Raw genomic sequence first — 23,974 nt, 5'->3', positions numbered from 1 at the left:
TCCCTCGCTGCCTCAGCAGACCTCCCCTCGTGATGCTTGTGTGCTGCTGATACTGCCCCTTTCCTTCCCAGCCCTCCACTGCCTGCCGCTCCATCCTCACTGAGAGCACACAACTTGGTCTTGCATCATCTGTGCCCGTCTCCTGTCAATTGTGCATTATATTTTAGTCTGATTGTGCCCATTTTGCTGTTTTTTTGGTACCAGATTAGCCTTTTTCTAATGTTTTCTTCTAATTGTGCACTTTTTGCTTAACCACGCACAGGGCCAGGAACCCTGGCCCTCTGGCCATCCATGGTTACTCCACTGCTAAGCTATGGGCCCTGGACCCCTAAAACCATGATAACAACTGCTGCATCACCTCTCCCCGATCAACGGAAGGACCCTACACCTGCCATCTCTGCTGCTTCACCTGCAACGCAGGACCACCCACCCGCATAGGAACCCTTGCCACACCCACCCAGAAGTCCACAAACACACTGGAACTCCTACAGTGCATTCTGGTCAGCACCCGGTCACTCTGCAAACACGCCACAGAAATCTGGGACACCATCACCACCCTCACCCCGACGTGATCTTCATAGCCGAGACCTAGCTTAACCCCTTCTCAACCCCTGACATTGCCACCGCAATGCCTAATGGCTAAAAGATGATACACAGAGAACGCACTGACAAACATTGAGAAGGCATCACATTCATCCACAAGGAAACTACTGAATGCTCCAGAACGACAAAAGGGGCACCCTGCCTACAGTTCCCCAGGACCTCCACTGGCATTCTGCAACGCCATCTCCCAATTCATCGTCCCTCTAGCTATCGGGCCAAGCTCTACATCCTCCTCGGTGACCTCAACTTCCACCTTTGACGACCCCAACAACGCCAAATCCATTAATCTCCTTGGAAGTATGAGCAACATCGGCCTCACCCAAATGGTCACCCACTTCACACACTGCACTGGACACCGGCTGGACCTGATCTTCACATCCAGCAACAGAGTCAAGTACAGCCATGTCACCAAACTCATGTGAACAGACCACACCATCGCCCACTTCACCATCACAAGTTCCCCGGCCACCACCACCAAGCCCCCGAGCTCCTCTCACTGCAGCTGGAACAAAGGGACTGAAACGCAGTGGACAGAGGCCCTCAACACCATCCAGCCAGATGCAGCATCAAACCTGGAACAGTCTGTCCAGAACTTGTCCGACTGGATCACCAAATACGCCGACATACTTGCCGCTATGACGCCATCCCAAACCAGCAGATCCTCAAGACAAGCCAGCTGGTATAACCAGAATCCAGCAGGTATAACCAGGTATAACCATAACCTGCAAACAGCTAGAGAAACAATGGTGTTCCACCAAATACCCCAACGACAGAGCCACCTTCAAATCAGCCCTCAACAAGTACCACCAAAGCATCAAGGACACAAAAGGAGACGACCTCACAGACCACATCACAACAAGCACAAACTGTACAAAAGAATTCTTCAACATCACCAGAGAGTTCTTTTGTCCGTCAGCCCCCGAAAACACTGTTCACCCTTCTCATGAACTTTGCAACACCCTGGCGGACTGCTTCCACAGCAAGTTAGCCACCATCTACAACATAGATCCCAACCCACCAACTTCACCTTTAACAATCTCCGCCCAACCACGGACACCAACCACTCTATCACCACCTGGGATCCGCTCACCACACAGATCACCACAGCTATCATGTCATTATCCACTCCGGAGCACCCACAGACCCCTGCCCCCACCATTTCTTCAACATCTGAACCAAAGCGATCAGCGTAGAGCTCACCAACATCCTCAATGCCTTTATCACCACTGCAGCTTTCCCCGACAGATGGAAACACACCGAAGTCAGTCCCAGTCCTGAAAACACCCTCCGATGAATGGACCAAACGTACAAATGAACACCCCATTTCGTTGTTTCTGTTCCCTGCTAAAGTCCCTGCCGCGGTCCTTGCAGGTAACAGCGGTGGGGCGGTGGGGGCAGCTACGGGGGATTTTGAGGAAAATTTAATTAATTAATTAATTTCGCCTTCGCATCATCCCTCGAAATCCCCCCTTACCCGGCCCCACTGCCCCCGCTGTTACCTGCATGGACCGCTGCTATAAAATCCTCGAGAAGGTCATCAACCACCAGCTCACCGAACACCTATAAAAAAACAATCTGCTTGACTCCTCTCAATTCAGCTTCCGTGCCAACCACAGCACCGAGACTACCCTGATTGACACCACTGAAGACATCAGAACCCTCCTTGACAACGGTGAAACAGCATTCCTGATCCTCCTTGACCTCTCAACAGCATTAGACACTATCCCACCACTCCTGCATCAACCGACTCAACTGCATCAGCATTAAGGAAACACCCTCAAATGGATCGCATCCTTCCTCAAAGGATGAACTAAGAGTATATGCCTGCTAACCCTTCACCTCAAAACCCAAGAGCATCATCTGCAGCGCACCCCAAGGATCGTACCAACCCCCACTCTGTTCAACACCTACATGACACCCCTCACCGACATCATCAGAACCCACGGACTCAACATGATATCCCACGCAGATGACATCCCACTCATCCTCTCGCTCACCGAGGACCACTCCACCACCAGAGCAAACTTCCACAATGCCATAACCAGTGTCACCGACTGAATGAAGACCAACTGCCTGAAGCTCAACACGGACAAGATGGAAGTGCCGATCTTCAGGAAGAACACCTCCCCATGGGACAACAGCTGGTGGTCCTCCGAGCTCGGAACAACTCCCACACCAACAGACCACGCCTGTAACCTCTGCATCATCCTCGACAGTAAACTCACCATGAAGCTCAAAATCAATGCAGATGCCTCCTTCTGCATCCACATCCACCACATGCTCTGAATAATTTTCAGATGGATGCCCATCAACACCAGAAAGACAGTCACCCAGGCACTCGTCACCAGCTGGCTAGACTACGGAAACACGCTCTACTCTGGTATCATCACCCAACTCCTAAAGACTTCAGACCATACAGAACGCAGCATCGATACTCACCCACAACCTTCCAAAGGGATCCCCATCACCCCCCACCTCAAGAACCTCCATTGGCTCCCTGTCCAGAAGGCATGCCAGTTCACACCTACAAAACCCATAGATGACTAGCAACCAGCGTACATCAACGACCACCTTAACTTCCACCATCCCACCAGGCACCTGCGACCCCCCTCTCTGGCCCTCCCACCCCCCCATGCATTGGTCCTAGCCACAGCAGAGGTCATTCCTTGCCCCTCAACCTATGAACATCACCCATCGTGGCAAATTTCAGAAGGGGACCCAAGACCTGGCTTTACGACTGATACCAGCGAAACCTCCGCTCACGGATACTCTCAGGGGTGAAGAGCAGCGCTTCATAAATAATTGTTGATTGATTGATTGATTGAAATATGATTCTGCAATAGTTGTTTATGAGTTCTTACTCGATAATCTTTGGGATAATAGGAGGCAACTTGTGCATTTTAAAGCAGCTCGCACATAACTTGCCTAAACCTAATAGTATTTAGAGAGCACTGTAAGAGGGATTTAGTGTCTGGCCTGGAAACATTTTGGAAATCATTGTAAAATATTGTTTGTAAAGCACCTTGGGCCAGTGCCATGGGTAGAAATGTGATAACGTTTAGACTAGATCGGGATGTTTGAGGTTTCTTTTTGTCACCCCTGTTTTCTGATGCTGTTAATTTCCACTTTTCACAGTGAAGGAAGTATTCTCAGTTTCACTTGCCCTGTAACAAGTGCTATCAGAGTTGAAGACAGGCCAACCCCACAGCTGAGGTTGGATCAATTGCTGATGCATGTAGGCCCGAGTAGCGTTTGCGTATTTATGCAAAGTGAGAAATAAACTTTACCGTACTCCGTGGAGTTCCGCAAGCGGTGGAGTGAGGTTTGTCGCGCTACTCAAGCTGATTTTTAGCACCAGAAGTTTGCTCTACGCTGTAAAATCAGCACGAATGGCGCAATGTTCAGCACATGAGGGCGCAGCTTCTTTCTGCCACTTGCGTAGAGGTTCTACTCGAGTGACAGCTTCCTCAACACGAGTGGCAGGTTTCTCAAGGCAAGCGATAGTGACCTGGTGCAACCGACCGCAATCTTGATAGAAGGTGGTCTAGCATTGGAGTTTCCGTGCTCGTGATCACCAACTTTGCTCCGCGCCACTACCTGGAGTGTTTCTAAACTCAGAGTGGGAAAAACGGCAAGCTCCGCGAGCAGAGGACATTTTACACCCAGGCCTAGATGGAAGGCAGTAGACTGAGGTTGAGGGAGGTCTCATTCCTATTATAGGCCGGTTGCACCCATGTCTTATGCCTGGGATTTGGTTGAGATCTCTTCTGAGCTGTGTCACCACATCATGGAGCTGAAATCAGACTTTAATTTTTTATTTTATGTGTTTTTGGGATATTTGAAAGAAGCAACAAAGTGCAACCACTGCCAGGCTTCACAAGACACATTCAAAGCAGCAAAACCTACAAGTGAGAAAACTTGTATTATAACATCAATATTACAGCATTTTACAACTACAAAAGGAAAGGACGTCTTTTAATCAGAACATTTGTTGTGTCTTACCCACCATCTTGCAAATCTGGAAATTTGGAGCTCAAATCAATTATTCATCTGTCACTAACTAAGAAAGAAAAGGTAATTGGGATACTAAAAGATAATGTTTTGTCTTCACTATGTGCTAGTCTAGAAAGAGTATATTTTTAGGAGTTGTTAGAAGAAATATGCAAGCACGTTATGGGGTACTTTACAGTACCTTTGATTTGGCACTTGGAAGTAATTCAATCATTTCTTAAGATTACCCATCCAGAAAACAATCACACACTGTAATGTTTTTGAAGAATGAAACCAGAATACAAGTTACTGGGCACTTCAAAACACATGCTTCCAAACATTATTGACATTTGTGTGTAAAAATACTAAGTATATGGGTTGATATCTGCATTCACACATACAACCATTTGTTTCCTGTTGTGCCGAAAGGATGCATTGTGGTTTAGTGCCTTAGTTTTTCTCTGGTGGGGCTGAGCAGCCAAAACTCCAATCCTGTTCATCCTAAATCACCCTGGCCCATATGTATGAAGACATTTTCCCATAGACACAGAATGGGTAAAACCCTTTGATACATAAGACCCCCAGTCACGTGCCAGTGACCCAAGTACAGTGTCTCTCTGTCTTCAAAGTCTTCCTCTCTTAAAATTAGGAATGATGCTTGGAAACAGGTTAACTCTAGTGCTTGGGGTTGCATGGAATAATGTGCATTTGAGATGTATTTTTGACGTTGTATGGGTGTCGTACCTCGGGTCGCACAGGATCTTCAATGCCCACCACAGCGAGACAAGTAAGATCCCCCACAATTTCGTTCTCGTTGTCCCAGTCAGGCTCCGGCACCCCCGGGAAGTCCCGGTAGGCGATGCAGATGGTGCGGAGACCGTCGCAGGCCATGGGTTCGATCACCTTCTTCACCATCTCTTCCTTGTCTCGAGCGCGGAAGACGCGGGGCTCACCGTTACTGCTGAAGATGTTGGAGCATCTGCGGAGAGCGAGAGATGGGAGGACAAAGAGAGAGAAGTAGGACAGATAGAGTCAATATGTCAGTGTTCACGGATGGATCACATGGGAGGGATGACACTGGCGTTTGCTGGTAGGCCTGGGCAGTAAATTCCGGTCCACTTGCGGAATTTGGGTAATTTCGCCTTCTGTGGAGAACGCGGAATTGCCCAAAATTCCGCGATCCGCAGCTTCGCAGAATTTTTTGCTTGTTCAAGCTTTCAAAATGCTTGTTTGCGAGATATTTCCCCCCGAGCATACAAACAGCATTCGCGAATAGGAAAAAAGCATCACAAACGGGCGGAACAAGCAATTCCGCGTGTTTGCGGAACTCTGCGTGCTCGCTGAGATTTTTTACCATTTCGCTGAGCTTTGCGTAGCATGACTGCGCAAATTCCGCCCACCCCTATTTGTTGGAAGACCAAGTAATCATGTGCATGATGATGCCCAAGTGGCTATCCTACCTTATTCCTGTTTGACCAAGACTCATTACCTGGATTCCAGTCTCACATTTTGTAGTACTTATGTTAATTGTTTTTTAAGACACTCCACTTTTGCAGGCTTCTCCCTCCATTATATTGTCACCCTTCCCATCCCTTGTGATTTACATGTACACGCCTTGAAATGCTTCAGAATTTATCAGTACGCCAAGAATGATCCTCCTTGCATAGCAGACACAACCCTCTAATCCCCGGATCAATGCAATTACCAATCTTTGGTTCATGTACCTGGGAGAAAATATGTTTGTTCAATGTTTGACCCCATCACATTTTCTCTTCTTACACAAGGTTTTGAAGCGCTTAAAAAACAGGCTCAGTTCCAGGATAGGGCGCTATATAAAATGAGTCAATTTAAGCTTGCACTTTTTAATTTTCAAGACCAAATACATCCTTTCTTACAGAAAGCAGGGATAAGGTATCTGACAGTCCTTAAAGTCTTTGTGGTGCAGGGACCTTTGGAGCAAATACCCCTACAGTACTTGTGTTGAGGGCACCCTTAGAGTCCGTGTGGTGCAGGCACCCGTACAAGGCTTCTGGTGAAGGCACCCTTGGAGCGGGTACCGTTCCAGTACTATTGGTGAGGGCACCTGTACAGGACTTCTGGTGAAGGCACCTTTGGAGCGGGTACCGTTCCAGTACTATTGGTGAGGGCACCTATACAGGACTTCTGGTGAAGGCACCCTTGGAGCGGGTACCGTTCCAGTACTATTGGTGAGGGCACCTATACAGGACTTCTAGTGAAGGCACTCTTGGAGCGGGTGTTGTTACAGTACTTGTGATGTGAGCACCCTTACAGTCCTTGTGGTACCGGTACCCTTACGGTCCTTGGGATGCGGTATGGTTACAGGCCATCGGTTTCCAGATGATTCCAACAGGGCATCAGCATTTCTCTCGAAGTGCTTTCTGCCCCTTGTGTTCGAGGACTCTCTCTAGTGCTAACCAGCGCTGCACCAAGCCCCCACGCTGCACCATGGCCCCACCCTGCCCCATGCCCCCACCCTGCACCATGCCCCCATACTGCACCATACCCCACGCTGCACCATGTCCCCACACTGGTCACCTCGCAGCCCCTCTTATCAGTGAAGGTGCCAGGCCCTTCCTTTTCCATACTCTGCAGCCACTTAACTGCCCTGGCCCACACAGGGCCCCTCTGTCCTGTGCCCTTGTCTCAGTTTGGCAATCCTTGGTTGGCCGTACTAATTCTATAGTGTGTGTGGGGGGGGGGGGGGGGGGTCCCTTGCTTTCACATGATTCCAAGCCCGAGTACCAGCCACTTTGTGTTTATGGCGTGAAGACTTGGGTGCCCTGTACCACACTGCTCCCACAACTATCCCTGTATCCACACTGCTTAAACAGTACTCTAACAGAATAAGTCTGTATCCACACTGCTACCACAGACCTCTGCCATTCTGGTCCGGTATCCGCACTGCTACCACAGCACTCCACCAGACTGCTCCTGCATCCACACTGCTCCCACAGCACTCCACCAGACTGTCCCTGTATCCACTCTGCTCCCAGAGCACTCCACCAGACTGTCCCTGTATCCACTCTGCTCCCAGAGCACTCCACCAGACTGCTCCTGTATCCACACTGCTCCCACAGTACTCCGCCAGACTGCTCCTGTATCCACTCTGCTCCCAGAGCAGTCCGCCAGACTGCTCCTGTATCCACACTGCTCCCACAGTACTCCGCCAGACTGCTCCTGTATCCACACTGCTCCCAGAGTACTCCACCAGACTGCTCCTGTATCCACACTGCTCCCACAGTACTCCGCCAGACTGCTCCTGCATCCACACTGCTCCCACAGCACTTCACCAGACTGCTCCTGCATCCACACTGCTCCCACAGCACTCCACCAGACTGCCCCTGTATCCACTCTGCTCCCAGAGCACTCCACAGACTGTCCCTGTATCCACTCTGCTCCCAGAGCACTCCACCAGACTGCTCCTGCATCCACACTGCTCCCACAGCACTCCGACAGACTGCTCCTGTATCCACACTCCTCCCACAACACTCCACCAGTCTCCTCCTGTATCCACACTCCTTGGCTCCACCACTCTCTCTGCTCCTGTGCACTCACCATCTACTCACCACGAGTCTCCTATGACGTAAAGCATGAGTGGCCTTTGCGTGGCTTTCTGTTTCCACTGGTTCTGAGTCTGGGAGTGTGACCGGCACAACCTGGCCTATCTCCTCTGGTCCCACATGATGGAACGTGACTGGTCCCACCATCTGAGCCACGTAACATCCACTGCACTAACCGCACGCTATGGTGTCCAGAAGCCATGTTGTAATGGTGTGATGAAGCCATGTTCAGACAGACTGAGAGGCGGCCATGTTGTAATGGTGTACGGAAGCCATGTTCAGACAGACTGAGAGGTGGCCATGTTGTAATGGTGTACGGAAGCCATGTTTAGACAGACTGAGAGGCGGCCATGTTGTAATGGTTTCCGGAAGCCGTGTTCAGACAGACTGAGAGGCGGCCATGTTGTAATGGTTTCCGGAAGCCATGTTCAGACAGACTGAGAGGTGGCCATTACAACATGGCTTCCGGACACCGCAGCCTTTTAGCATTCCTACCAGGAGTGGCACCTACCCGTGGAACACCTCACCTGTGCTTGTGCCACCTACACCAGTGCCCAGGACCATAGCGAAGCTTGCACCAGTGCCTCAGTCCATTGTGGGGCCTGTGCCTGCAGCATGCCAACCAGTGCTCAACACTGTGGCACCCACACTGGCCCCTTCTTAAGGGCATCCTGCACACTGCAGCACCTCTCATCCAGGGCCTGAACAAACATGACATCACCCCATCCTGATGGAACTCCATTGGCTCTCCTCGCAGGCCTGCACCATCTTCAAGCCAGCTGCATGGTTTACAAAGGCATCATGACCAGCACACCGCTTACTCTGCAGACAAGCTGACCATCTCTGATGGTTCTTGCACACTTGCAGCCAGGACACCATGGGGTGCAATAAAGCAAAAAAGCAAGACAAAGGTCCTATCTCTGCACAGAGGATCTGGAACAACAGCCCCCCCCCCACCAACGCTGTTACAATCTAGACACAAGGTGAAGGCTCACTTCTTTAAAGAACACTGCATCACAGTACATCAACCATAGCTTCTCTCCTCTCACTCATTGCGTTTATGCTTGCCTTTGACCCTCTACAGCGCACTGCTGCCTTTCAGCTAAATTCTTAACATGTAAATACCACATGTGTGCACACAATACCACATGTGTGCAACCGCCTGGATCACCCTTTTACCCACAGTTTCTCACAGCTAGCTTTCAATCTACCACCGGGTTCAGATCCTGGAATGGCGGTCCCTATCCCCCCCCTCTTCCCTCCATCCCATTCTGTAGGGTGATGGGAGATGTACCACCTTGGTAGATGTGCCTCTGTGGGAGATGTGCCTCTGTAGGAGATGTGCCTCTGTGGGAGATGGGCCTCTGTAGGAGATGTGCCTCTGTGGGAGATGGGCCTCTGTGGGAGATGTGCCTCTGTAGGAGATGTGCCTCTGTGGGAGATGGGCCTCTGTAGGAGATGTGCCTCTGTGGGAGATGGGCCTCTGTGGGAGATGTGCCTCTGTAGGAGATGTGCCTCTGTGGGAGATGGGCCTCTGTGGGAGATGTGCCTCTGTGGGAGATGGGCCTCTGTGGGAGATGTGCCTCTGTAGGAGATGTGCCTCTGTGGGAGATGGGCCTCTGTAGGAGATGTGCCTCTGTGGGAGATGGGCCTCTGTAGGAGATGTGCCTCTGTGGGAGATGTGCCTCTGTGGGAGATGTGCCTCTGTAGAATATACTTTGGTAGAAGATGTCCATGGGAAGGAGGTATACACCTGCAGGAGATATAACCCTGTAGGTGATGTCCCTCTATTAGATGCACCTCTGAAGGTGGCATACCTCTGTTAGTGTACAGTAATGCATCTAGTCTGATCAAAAAAAGGTTTGGGAAGTGACAAGTAGGGAATGATGTCTGAAAAAGTGAGTTCATGAGGGGAGGAGTCAGGCCTCCATGGAGAAGCGTGATATCAACAGTAGCCTCTTTTATATATAGTGCTTTGGGCAACACATCTGACGTTTGTAAACGTTGTACAACTGGTGGTGCCATTTTCCATCTTAATGGTACTCAGTTTACCGACCTTGGGAGAAGGCAGGGCTGTGTCCGCCTCGCTCCACTCTAACTCCGACCTGTGTTTATTATTGATTGCTGTTTAACCTGTATGTACAGCCTCTGGCTGCTGTCGCTAAAAGATGGGACCTTAAAATGGTGTCCTACGCGGACAACACTCAGCTTGTTATCACCTTAGCTGAAGGACCATCAGTGGCAGCTACCGGATTCAGAGACGGGATGACAGCAGTGGCTCAATGGATGACAGATAATTGCTTGCAACTTAACGCAAGCAAAACAGAGGTTCTGCTGGTGGGAAAGAATGCTGCCCTCTGGAATGAACATTGGCAGCCAGCGCCCCTCGGTGCTATGCCCTTGCCTAAGTCAGTAGTAAAGAACCTTGGGGTCTGGATGGATTCCAAGCTCAGCTTCCAGACCCGTACTAAAAGAGTTGCTGCTGCCTGCATAGGATTGTTAAGGGTCTTAAACCCCTACTGAAATTTTTCGATCCGGCAGTTTGACAGCTTATTGTGCAGTCGACTATACTGTCTTGCTTAGACTACGCCAGCTCTCTGCTTTTAGGGGCCAATAAAGCAGAGTTACGGCGACTACAACAAGTTCAAAACTCTGCATCCAGAACTCAGATAGGTTTTCCCCGCCACTGCCCGGTTGGGGCTACAATTCAAGGGCTGCATTGGCTTCCGATTGACAAACGGATCCAGTTTAAAGCTCTTTGCTTATCTTTTAAGATCTTAAAATAGAGCAGCCCATCTCTCCTGTGTGATCTTTTAAGTCCGTACGTCTCTCATCGACAGCTGCGTTCCCTGGGACAGCAAATGGCGTCTGTCCCACGGGTCAAACGCTGCCGGGCTGGAGGGCGTTCGCTTCGTCTTTTGGCCGCCAAGCTTTGGAATTCTCTGCTGATACATATACGGGACTTAAAGGACCTGCTCGTTTTCCGAAAAGCCGTTAAAACCTTTCTTTTTTCTTCTGCATAGGCTATGGACAGGGTCTCTACGTTTTAACCTCTTGGATTGCTGTGCTTGTAGATCTGATAGCGCCGGGACGCCCCTTTGCTGCGGCAGCTGTGCGCTCTAGAAAACTTTTAACATAACATAACATGTCAGCAGCGAGCACTTAACTTTCGATGAGCAGCTTCGATTGTATTCCTAGACCATGCACGATATCTTTGCAGATGTGCACTGAATGAAGGGGGTGAACATCAGGCAGAGCCAGTATCCCCGGGCTGCTTCGTGAAAGAAGCAGGCCGGGACGGGGTAGGCTAGTTTTTAGGGGAAGCAGTGGAGGTTTAGAAAAATATAAAAGGATGGAAATGTGCAGGGTCAGCCTCTCGACTCCTTCAACTTGGGGGCAGTAGGGAAGTCGTTTGGTAGAGGTAGGTGGGTGTGGCTCTGGGAAGGGGGTAGCTTGGACTCATGCCCGGTGGGGGAATGGTGCCAATGTTTGTTGTGTCCTGGGCAGCGGCAGGAGAAAGTCTTTTATCATGAAGGGGGTGGGAGAGTTACTACTTTCCATCTGTTGGTAGTTTTGCGCATTGACCTGTTGAAGGTGGATTGGATCTTGCCAGGTAGGGGACGCTTTCCTTTCGGATTGGGGCGGCCACAGCTGCAGCACATTTGGGGTGGGATTGGGGGTGCACTCAACACATTGGACGTTGGAGGTCTAGGTGCTGTGAGCTCTACGTGCGGTAATGAGGGACTTGGGATGGTGAACAAGGGTGAACGGGATTTGGGGGCACTTGACTAACGTCTTGTTTTCCACAGTAAGGTGTGTGAGCAGCCCAAGGACAAATAAAGTGGTGTCATTGATAGTGGGACATTCCTTTGTGCAATGGGTTGCTAAATATGCGGATCAACAGGATCCTTGGACTACCCAGTAACAAGCATGAGGTGATCTGGCGGGGAAGAGGTGGGATGAGACGGGGAAACCTCGCACCTTTCTTAGCGAGCCTGGTGCCCCGAAGGGATTGTCAGGACACGCTCCTTACACACTTGGGAGAAAATGATTTAGTCAAGTTGTCCGGCCTGACTCTTTTGCAGCACACAAAGGAGGACTTGAGGCCGACTAAGAGACATTTTGCAGGGACCTGACTGCTGGGGACTGAATTTGTCCCCAGGAGACACTGGAGGGGACAGAGGCTGTTTTTAAAGACAGATTGGCAAATTCTAGGCCCACGGGGGCAATAGAAGAATGGAACTGGCGAAAGTGGGCAGATGACATCGGGTCCGCTGGAGAGTCAGACTTAATTTTAAAGCACAAGGCCTCAAATTCCTGGGGAGTCAGCAGAGGGAAAGATGACACAAAATTGCCCTCCATAGTATCCGCCCCACCAGAGACGACAATCTCAGCCAGACTAGTCTCATTAGAGAGTCCCTGATAAATCTACTCTACTTTGTTCACAAAATGGTTCGCTAAAGCCTCACATTGATGGTTAGAGGCTATAGGAGAGGCACTGGTCATGCCCGCACTCTTCATATTTTTGAGCATGGTAAAAATTGTCTTGGCGGGGTTGGAGCTGACCAAGATTTTATTGGCTACAAACTCCGCCCGCGTTCTTCGGATAAGCTTATGATAAGCCTTAACCGCCACTCGATATTCTAGTTTGCAGAAGCCTCGTAGGAGCGGCGCCAGGCACGCTCCAGCTGCTTACACCCCTTCTTTGCCTGAGTTAGTGAGTCGTCGAACCATTGGTTCGAAAGCCCGCGTCCTTTGCCGCCCTGCTTGGCCGGAATGCAACTGTCCAGACCAGCCAACAACCAGTCGTGAAAACACAAATTAGCCCCCTCGATGTCTGAGGGAAGTTGGGGTCTATGCTCCGCCAACCACAAAGCAAGCACATCGTGGTCTAGCTTGTGCCAGGGCCGTTTTTTCATAGTGGCTGGACGGGCAGCATCAACTCTACACCGCCACTGCAGAGAGAATGTCACTAATGAATGATCCGTCCAGGCCTGAGGGACCGGGAGGAAAGTTTGTAAACAACTAAAGTTGGAAAGATAGGGTCCAGCAAGAGGCCAGCCACACGAGTACCCGCAATGACACGTTGCGGTAACTGGAAGGCTTCAAAGTCCGCCAGAAAACTGGCAATCTCGGCCTTCCCTTCCATCTCAAGGTGAAGATTGAAATCCCCCAAGATGGTAAAATTTGCCGCCTTACTGGCCATGTGTCCAATTTTATTCACTAGATCTTCTTGAAAAGTACCAGAAGGCCTAGAAGGTCTGTAGATTAAAAGACCGGACATTGTAAGATTACAACTAAGCTTAATTTTAAACAAACCACTTTCACAACCCGCTATCCCCTCTTTGGCCAGGGCGACTGCATAGGCTTCTTTTGCCGCCACAGCAATAGCGCCCCCTCTCCCCCCTCTCTATTAATACAGTTAAGCGTATAACCATCTGGGAGAGCTAGCCATGGCTGCTTCCTGGGTAAGCCATGTTTCTGTAAGGAAGAGGGCATCAGGACACTCATCAATTAAGAGGTCAAATACCTCTGCATGGTGCCTCACCAAAGAACGACAGTTAAGGCTAAGATTATCCAGTATTAGGGGTGTCTTTCATAGATTCACATGCCTGAATCATTCCCCGTCGTCGAGACGGGAGCCTCCGGTAAATAAAAAAGTAATGTCCATAGACATACATAGAGAGAAAGGGTCCAAGGGTCTCCCCTTAGTAGCCTTTCCTTGTCCTTATGTAAAAAGGACCAAACTGTCATAGTCAGCCAATCAGCTCCGACCTCCCTCTAGAACCTTCCTGGGAGGAGCCTCAGTCCCTCAGATTTTCTACCGCACGTTGTGCTAGGGAGTCTCCAGCCTGAGCTCTCCTCAGGATTACTCTAAAGTCATCAAACTTTCTTTGAAAGTGTTCTCTGAACCCTCAAAACTCTTCAAGGACTTCTTCACCACACTATTCCTGAAGTAAGTGTGTATTTCTACTGCTTCTTCCATGTCTGACTCGAAGAAGAAAGCCCTGTTCAGGGCCTGCTCTTCCTGCAGCAAGAAAAGAATACATGTGGATGATCAGCACGACCTGTGCTTGTATTGCCTTTACCCGGACCATAATTCGGACAAATGCAAAATCTGTAGGTCTTTTCCAAAAAAGACTGTGAGAGACAGGGAAGGTCGCCTTCTGATTTGGTTGGACAGGCTTAAGAACAGAGACAATCTGGACTCCTCTGTGAGCAGCGTTTCCAGGACCTCTGCTGTCTCAAACAAGAGGCCAAGGGAAGCTTGCCCGGGCCCCTCAGACACTCCTCCTACGAAGACCCACAAAAAGTCTTCAGAGGCGAGATCTGCGTCATCTTCAGTGTCTGCTAAGGAGGATAAAACCTTTAAAAGGCCTGCTCCGTCCTCTAGACAAAGCCAGAGGACTACATCAGTCAAAACCACAGTGTCTACCACATCAGCGTCGTCGCCCTCAGCGTCGACGACGACGACTACGTCCTCCTCATCTTCAGGTAGACCTGTTTCTTCAATTATTCTCCTAAAATCGTCGTCGACGACAAAGACCATGTCGACAACGAAGACTACACCATCGACGACGCCGTCACCAGCGACGAGCCCATCGTCGTCAAAACCGTCGACGACGAGAGTGTCGACGAGAGACTCGTCGACGAGGACATCGTCTACGAAGGCACCGTCGATGAAGACGACGACTTCGCAGTCGTCGACGACCAAGATCCCTTCGTCCACTCCACCGTCGACGAAGACCTCGTCGACGACCCCGTCGACGAAAGGCTCGTCGTCGACGGCCCCGTCGACGAAGACCCCTTCGACGAAGGACTCGTCGTCGACGACCCCGTCGACGAAGACCCCGTCGACGAAGGGCTCGACGACGACACCGAAGGCTCCGTCGACGACGGACTCGGCGACGACACCGTCGACGGACGACTCGTCGTCGAAGGAACCATGGCAAAAATCGAAACTGCTGGAGGCACCAACCCTGATGCTGCCACCGTCAACGGTCCCCTCGACGACGACAAGCTCTGCCATGCAGTCTGGCAAACCATGCAAACCACTAATTACCCCGGAAACGACGTCTCCAAGCAAGGTGGAAAAGCAACCACCTCAAGAAATTTTCCAAAGCGAAGAATCCGAAGAGGATGACCATCTGGATCCCGCTACTTCGGTCTCAGACCTTCACATAAAATGCCAAAGCACTGATGAGGAACAGGAAGAATTCACCTATCAGGAACACTCCGTCCATACCAGTGTCCGCACTGAAGTCACCCCCATGATATGCTTACCAGTGACCCTGGTTGATGACTTACGACTTCTTGTGCAAGACTACAAGCAACGCTTTCCGGAGGCGGACAGAGGCGGTCAAGCGCCTAGAAGTCCCGCGCCAGAGGACAAGGGGCATCAGACACCTTCAGTCCAAGTACAGGTGTCCGCACCAAAACAAACTCAGCTTCACCATCAAACCCACCATGACGTCCAACCTCAGGTGGTGGTCTCTTCGGACGAAGAGGAGGAGGAGGAAGAACTGGAGGAAGGAGAGGTCCAGGAGGTTCACTCGGACCACTCAGACCAGGATGAAGAGGATGAATATATAGCATCATCCCCAGCTTCACCACAACCGCGTCAAGCGGACTCCCCCCCGGTGGACATTGCTGGCTTCCACAAGCTGGTGGAGAGAGCAGCGAAGAGATTCCACATGGTGGTGGAATCCACGGAAACTGACTGTTTCCTGCACGACTTTAAGGAACAGACTCAGAAATCCGCAAAAGCTGTTCCGATCATAGAATTTTTGTGGGAACAAGGAAAGAAGTTAATGCTAACTCCTGCTTCTGTGCCGGCGGTGGTCCCACGCCTAGATAAGAAATACAGAGCACCACTCACTGCGGCGGCTTGCCTTAACGGTCACCCCAAACCGGACTCGGTAGTGACGCAGGCGGCCCAGAAACACTCCCGCAACCCTTCCTCACCACTGTCCGCTCCCCCGGACAAGGAGGGCAGAAAACTTGACACGATTGGTAAACGTTTCACATCCACATCGGCCATGTCCATCAAGGTGGCCAACTCCATTGCCTTGCTGGGGCGTTACAATCGCCAGCTGTGGGAGGACATTGCCCCTTACGTGAAGGAACTACCTGACGAAGTCCAGGGTGAGGTGAAAGCGCTCCTCGTGGAAGGTCAATCTTCTGCAGCGGAACTCATAGACTGTGCTATCGACGCAGCCATGACAGGCTTCCGTCAACTTGCGGGAGCTGCTGTACTGAGACGCCAAGGATGGCTAAGAGCGACTTCATTCCGCCAAGAAGTACAGGCAAAGGTTCTGGACATGCCCTTCGACGGCCAGCACCTGTTTGGAGAAAAGATCGACGAGGCTCTACAGGCCATTAAGAAGGACACGGACACGGCAAGGGCACTGGGCTCTCTGCAGTCTAGAAACCAGTCCTTTCGGGGCAGCAGGCCCAGAGGTCAGTCCTCCTATCGAGGCTCATATCAAAACAGGTCCTCGTTCTCATACAATCACAAAGGCCAGTACCAAAACAAACAACAGCAAGGCCGACAATCTTCATTCGGAAGATCAACCTACAGAGGTAAAAATACCAAGAGGGGCGCTGGCGGCCGCCAGTGACCGACTACTCCAGCCAGTCCAAACACCCTCTCCATCCTTTCAAATTGGAGGAAAGCTGACCCACTTCCTTCACAATTGGCAGTACATCACCACAGACCGGTGGGTTCTTCAAATTATTCGATTTGGCCACTCTCTCGAATTCACCTCCATCCCTCCCAATACCCCTCCACGCAGACGGACACACAAACATCCACGCCTTCTTCTGAAGGAGCTTTCGACAATGCTACAAAAAGGAGCAATCGAAAGGGTTCCGGCATCCTCAAAGGGGAAAGGATTTTACTCCCACTTCTTTCTTGTACAACAAAAAGAAAACAAGTGGAGGCCCATCCTGGATCTCCGGGCACTCAACACCTTCCTGCGGAGCCAATCGTTCAGGATGGTGACGATTCAAGAAATCCTGGGCATTCTAGAGAAAGGAGATTTCATGGTGTCACTGGATCTCCAGGATGCATACTACCACATCCCCATCCTCAGAAATCACCGGAAATTCCTAAGATTCGAGGTGGCGGGCCGTCACTATCAGTTCAAAGTCCTGCCGTTCGGCCTCAAGTCCGCGCCGCGCATTTTCACAAAATGCCTTGCGCCAGTTGCAGCCTTCCTGCGTCAACTGGGCCACCAGGTCTTCCCCTACCTAGACGACTGGCTGGTGAAAGCACCCTCACCTGGAGACGCAATCACATCCTCCAACGCCTGCACCAATCTCTTTCAAAATCTGGGATTGACGCTCAATCTCAGAAAATCATGCATGGTCCCCGCAACAAAGATTACCTTCCTAGGGGCCATGTTGGACACAGAGTGCACAAAAGCCTTCCCCTCGAAAGAGAGGACAGACAAGATCTTATCTCTGGCCACGGCTGTGGCAAAGACAAAGCACCTGAAAGTTCGGACTTACACCTCCCTCCTGGGGATGATGTCTTCCTGCATACTCCTCATCCCGCACTGCAGGCTCAGAATGCGGCCCTTGCAGGAGGCACTAGCAAGCCAATGGACTCAAAGCACTGGCTCCTTCGAAGACATCCTTCGGATCACACCGAAAATTTCCACAGCTCTACAATGGTGGACACGTCGCCGAAATCTAACTGTGGGCTTACCGTTTCTCCTTCCAGCATCACCGCTGGTGATAACAACAGACGCCTCCCTAGAGGGATGGGGCGCAGTGCTCCAGGACCTACAAATCAGCGGCAAATGGGACTCTCAAGAGCAATCGCTCCATATAAACCTCTTGGAGCTAAGAGCCGTGTATCTGGCTCTCCAAGCCTTCTTGCCCCGCATCCAGAAATCCCCAGTGCTCGTCAGGACAGACAACACCACGACGATGCACTATCTAAACAAACAAGGGGGAACGCGTTCGCTCTCGCTCTCACGCGAATCGCAGAAGATCTGGAACGGGCTAGTGCTGCACGAAATCCAACTCAAAGCGGAATATGTCCCGGGAAAGGACAATACCATCGCGGACGCCCTGAGCAGGCAAAAGTCCCTCTCCCACGAGTGGGAACTATCAGACAGCGCCCTCACTCACATCTTTTCTCTTTGGGGAGTCCCAAACATCGACCTCTTTGCCACCAAGAGGAACGCCAAATGCCCAAGCTACGCAAGTTGGCATCCCCAACCAGGATCACTAGGAAATGCATTTTCCATCGGATGGTGCAGCGTCTTTGCATACGCCTTTCCTCCATTCCCGATGATCCCACGGCTCCTCAGGAAGATGAAGGTGGAACCATGCACCCTGATCCTGATTGCCCCGTCCTGGCCGAGGCAACACTGGTTCTCGGATCTGCTTCGACTCTCCATCAGATCACCGATTCGCCTGAACCAACACCCGGCCCTTCTGACGATGTCCAACGGGCAAGTGCAGCACCCGAACCTCCAATCGCTCAAATTATCAGCCTGGCTCCTGAGCACAGAGAGTTCGGTGGCCTGAATATCCCACAAGACTGCAGGGAGGTACTAGCCAAAGCGAGGGCAGACAGTACGAACAAGACCTACTGTCTCAAATGGAAGAGGTTCTGCATATGGTGTTCAGACCAGGGCCTACGGCCCCTCGCCATCACACCTGAACAGATATTACCATACCTCCTGCATTTGGCCCAGTCGGGACTGGCGCATGCGTCCATCAAAGTTCACCTGCCTGCAATCTCGAGGTTCACCAGAATGGTCACAGGACCTTCTCTGTGGTCTAGTCGGCTAGTCAAGCAATTCCTCAAAGGGCTATACAGATCCTTTCCGAGGCCTCGGAAAGTACCTCCCACATGGCAGCTTAACCTGGTACTCAACCAGCTCATGCGTCACCCGTTTGAACCCATTCACAGGGCATCTCTTCAACACCTCTCATGGAAAACAGCGCTCTTGCTCGCTCTAACTTCGGCCAGAAGGGTTAGCGAGCTGCAAGCCTTGTCCATTCAGGAACCATATCTGCAATTCAGACATGATAGGGTGATACTGCGACCAAACCCTAAGTTCATTCCAAAAGTACCTTCGGACTTCCATCTCAACGAACCATTGGTCCTTAGGTCCTTCTTTGCCAACCCTTCCACAGCAGCGGAAAGGTCGCTGCATTCTTTGGACCTCATGAGGTGCCTAAAGTTCTACCTGGACAAGACTAAGGCTCTCAGGAAATCCTCACAGCTGTTCGTGGCATACAGCAGACCACGAATGGGCCTGCCCCTCACGAAGCAAAGCATCTCCAGATGGATCTCCTCTGCGATTTCATTCTGCCACGAAAAGGCCGGCCGGCCTTTGAATGACCGTGTTCTGGCTCACTCAACCAGAGCGATGTCTACGTCAGCGGCACTGTTTGCTGGAGTGCTGATCCTGGACATCTGCAGAGCGGCGACCTGGAAGTCACCGCATACTTTCGCCAGACACTACTGCCTGGATATCGAACTCCAGAAGGATGCGGCAGTGGGCCAGGCGGTGCTTCGCCACCTCTTTCAGTAAGGTGAGCCTTCCTACATCCCGCCTTCCAGGTATGCACATTATTGCTCTGATGATATGCTGTCTCTTTATTGTATGATATTATATGCATTATCTACTATGACGGCAGAGCGACTCTGTTTTACAAATGTGCTACTATGATTGCTAGCTACTCTGATTCAGGCATGTGAATCTATGAAAGACACCCCTAATACTGGATAAGAAATGCGTTACTTACCTGTAACAGCAGTTATCCAGTATTGGTGTCTTTCATAGATTCACATGCAACCCACCCGCCTCCCCTGGAAGGACTCACTTCCCTCTCGGACTATATTACGCCAAACCTAGCTGGGTGCGTACGAAAATCTGAGGGACTGAGGCTCCTCCCAGGAAGGTTCTAGAGGGAGGTCGGAGCTGATTGGCTGACTATGACAGTTTGGTCCTTTTTACATAAGGACAAGGAAAGGCTACTAAGCGGAGACCCTTGGACCCTTTCTCTCTATGTATGTCTATGGACATTACTTTTTTATTTACCGGAGGCTCCCGTCTCGACGACGGGGAATGATTCAGGCATGTGAATCTATGAAAGACACCAATACTGGATAACTGCTGTTACAGGTAAGTAACGCATTTCAACTTGTATTCAGTAAGGTTGGGTGCACATAAGAATTGCTCCCCGGAATCAACCTTAAATGCACAGAATTCACACTCGAAAGATGGCTCCTGAAGCACCCAAGGTGCAGAGAGGCACTCGGAGGCCATGCCCAAACGCTCTTTACTTGTATATCTAATTGCTTCACCTGAAAAAGATGCAGGGGTCCTGGCGACAGGCGACGGCCCGGCGCGGACGGGCGCAGACGGGCTTGCCTTCCGCTGCGCGGGCGCCTAAGTTAGTGCATTTATAGAAAATGAGGTGGGCAGGCAGGCGAGGTGAGGCAGATGCAGGTGTATCCACCTCTCCGGGGGAGGGGTGAGGGGAGCCCAAGGGAAGGGAAGGTGGTGTGGAACTTTGGAACTGGGCAAGAAGGCTGCATTTTGCGGATGGGTGGTAGGGGAATTGGAGGAGAGACTGGGGGAATACAAGGGAGACAGTGATTGACAGTTGAATGAGTGTGGGGTATGGAGAGTTGAGGGTGAATGGTTGATACGAACGGAGAAGTTTGGGGTACTGAAGAAGTTGATATTATCATTAAAGTTGTATTGAAGTGAACAATAATTCTGCATTAACCTGTCCTAATAAAGTGGCCTTTTACGCTTCACCATGGAACGGCGTGCGCTTATTTCACGATGTGTTGCTGGTGAGCATCGACTACGAACTACAAGGTCTACTCGCTGCAGCTACTCCAAGGTTCCAAACAGTGCATCTAGATCCTTTAGAACTAGAAGTGGAGAGGACAGACTTACCCACTGGTTATCCCCACACTCTATGCTATTACCTGGGATTAACCCCCCATACACCAAACAGTAGAGAGGGGTGACCCCGTAGACTCACTTCTTCAGCAGGATCTCGGAGGCGCCCTTGCTGTAGAGCCGGAAGCCCCCGTCGGGCAGGCAGATGATGGTGCTCATGGACTTCCGCACGGAGTTGAAGGTGTAGACCTTGTAGAGCTTCTCCTCCGGGACCTGGTCTCGCACCAGCTGGAAGTCCCGCTTCAGGTCCAGGACGAAGCCGAGGAGCGAGCACTCCGTCTTATTGCCGACCTGCCGCGGAAGCCCCCCTTCCTTCTCTGGAGGCTGCAGAGGAAAGATGGCAAAGGGTCAGACCTTAGCATGTCTGGGGGGCCTTATGATGCTAGTCGGGCTCGGCGGAGGTAGGTTTAAAAGACCCAGGGCCAGATGCATCAAAGGGTTTTACCCATTCTGTGTCTATCGGAAAATGTGTTCATGCATATGGCCCCCAGTGTTAATGGCAAAGAGACAATATAGGCTGAGGACTGAGGTGGGGCCATTACTGACTTACTGTCTGCATTACACACAGTTTAGTAGCACCACCAGCTTCCTTTTGGTGCCATCTCACTCTGCCTCACCAGAGACATCAGAAGCCTTTAGGGCAAGGGTGGGGCCAAAAAGGCAGGACAGCCCGGCCCATTGCAGAAGTTTAGCAGATCCTCAAGAGATTCAGGTACACGTAGAAATCGACATGCAACTCAGTTAGAGGACCGGTGGCCATCATGAAGCTTTACTATAGACTGATCAATCTAGGACAGACCGTGTGCAACCCTAGGCAGCCCTGAAACCTTCAGGGAAATGGAGGGTAGTGCCATTACCCACTGGAGGCAGGAAGGGCAGCGCCATTACCAACTGGAGACAGGAAGGGCAGCGCCATTACCCACTGGAGGCAGGAAGGGCAGCGCCATTACCAACTGGAGACAGGAAGGGCAGTGCCATTTCCAACTGGAGAGAGGGAGGGCAGCGCCATTACCCAACAGGATGGGCACCACCATTACCAACTGGAGATAGGAAGGGCAGTGCCATTACCAACTGGAGATAGGAAGGGCAGTGCCATTACCAACTGGAGAGAGGGAGGGCAGTGCCATTACACAACAGGAAGGGCAGTGCCATTACCCACTGGAGAGAGGGAGGGCAGTGCCATTACCCAACAGGAAGGGCAGCACCATTACCAACTGGAGATAGGAAGGACAGTGCCATTACCAACTGGAGATAGGAAGGGCAGTGCCATTACCAACTGGAGAGAGGGAGGGCAGTGCCATTACACAACAGGAAGGGCAGTGCCATTACCCACTGGAGACAGGAAGGGCAGCACCATTACCCAACAGGAAGGGCGGTGCCATTACCAACAGGAAGGGCAGCGCCATTACCAACTGGAGACAGGAAGGGCAGCGCCATTACCCAACAGGAAGGGCAGCGCCATTACCAACTGGAGACAGGAAGGGCAGCGCCATTACACAACAGGAAGGGCAGTGCCATTACCCACTGGAGAGAGGGAGGGCAGCGCTATTACCCAACAGGATGGGCAGCACCATTACCAACTGGAGATAGGAAGGGCAGTGCCATTACCAACTGGAGATAGGAAGGGCAGTGCCATTACCAACTGGAGAGAGGGAGGGCAGTGCCATTACACAACAGGAAGGGCAGTGCCATTACCCACTGGAGAGAGGGAGGGCAGTGCCATTACCCAACAGGAAGGGCAGCACCATTACCAACTGGAGATAGGAAGGGCAGTGCCATTACCAACTGGAGATAGGAAGGGCAGTGCCATTACCAACTGGAGAGAGGGAGGGCAGTGCCATTACACAACAGGAAGGGCAGTGCCATTACCCACTGGAGACAGGAAGGGCAGCGCCATTACCCAACAGGAAGGGCGGTGCCATTACCAACAGGAAGGGCAGCGCCATTACCTAACAGGAAGGGCAGCGCCATTACCCAACAGGAAGGGCAGCGCCATTACACAACAGGAAGGGCAGTGCCATTACCCACTGGAGACAGGAAGGGCAGCGCCATTACCCAACAGGAAGGGCGGTGCCATTACCCAACAGGAAGGGCGGTGCCATTACCCAACAGGAAGGGCAGCGCCATTACACAACAGGAAGGGCAGCGCTATTACCCAACAGGAAGGGCAGTGCCATTACACAACAGGAAGGGCAGTGCCATTACCCACTGGAGACAGGAAGGGCAGCGCCATTACCCAACAGGAAGGGCGGTGCCATTACCCAACAGGAAGGGCGGTGCCATTACCCAACAGGAAGGGCAGCGCCATTACCCAACAGGAAGGGAAGCGCCATTACACAACAGGAAGGGCAGCGCTATTACCCAACAGGAAGGGCAGCGCTATTACCCAACAGGAAGGGCAGTGCCATTACCAACTGGAGAGAGTGAGGGCAGCACCATTACCCAACAGGAAGGGCAGCGCCATTACCAACTGGAGACAGGAAGGGCCGTGCCATTACCAACTGGAGAGAGGGAGGGCAGAGCCATTACCCAACAGGAAGGGCAGCGCTATTACCAACTGGAGACAGGAAGGGCCGTGCCATTACCAACTTGAGAGAGGGAGGGCAGCGCCATTACCCAACAAGAAGGGCAGCGCTATTACCCAACAGGAAGGGCCGTGCCATTCCCAACAGGAAGGGCGGTGCCATTACCCAACAGGAAGGGCGGTGCCATTACCCAACAGGAAGGGCAGCGCCATTACACAACAGGAAGGGCAGCGCTATTACCCAACAGGAAGGGCAGCGCTATTACCCAACAGGAAGGGCAGTGCCATTACCAACTGGAGAGAGTGAGGGCAGCGCCATTACCCAACAGGAA

At 51.5% G+C, this 23,974-nt stretch overlaps 1 protein-coding gene across 7 annotated transcripts in view; it reads right to left on the bottom strand.

Moving 5' to 3' along the window:
- ATP2B3 (ATPase plasma membrane Ca2+ transporting 3) overlaps positions 1–23,974 on the bottom strand; it is a 348,827-nt gene that overhangs the window by 68,299 nt on the left and 256,554 nt on the right. For all 7 annotated transcript variants that reach the window (XM_086940211.1, XM_086940208.1, XM_086940205.1 and 4 more), the window contains 2 exons: positions 21,201–21,442; positions 5,338–5,572 (listed from right to left, as the gene is read on the bottom strand). In XM_086940211.1, coding sequence (XP_086796337.1) covers positions 5,338–5,572; positions 21,201–21,442 — 477 coding nt within the window. The remainder of the gene's footprint in view (positions 1–5,337; positions 5,573–21,200; positions 21,443–23,974) is intronic.

The sequence above is a fragment of the Lissotriton vulgaris genome, chromosome 10, assembly GCF_964263255.1.
Source record: "Lissotriton vulgaris chromosome 10, aLisVul1.2, whole genome shotgun sequence".
In the NCBI taxonomy this organism is placed as follows: Eukaryota; Metazoa; Chordata; class Amphibia; order Caudata; family Salamandridae; genus Lissotriton; species Lissotriton vulgaris.
Note: the sequence above shows the minus strand (reverse complement) of the source record. Positions and strands in the feature narration are given on the sequence as shown.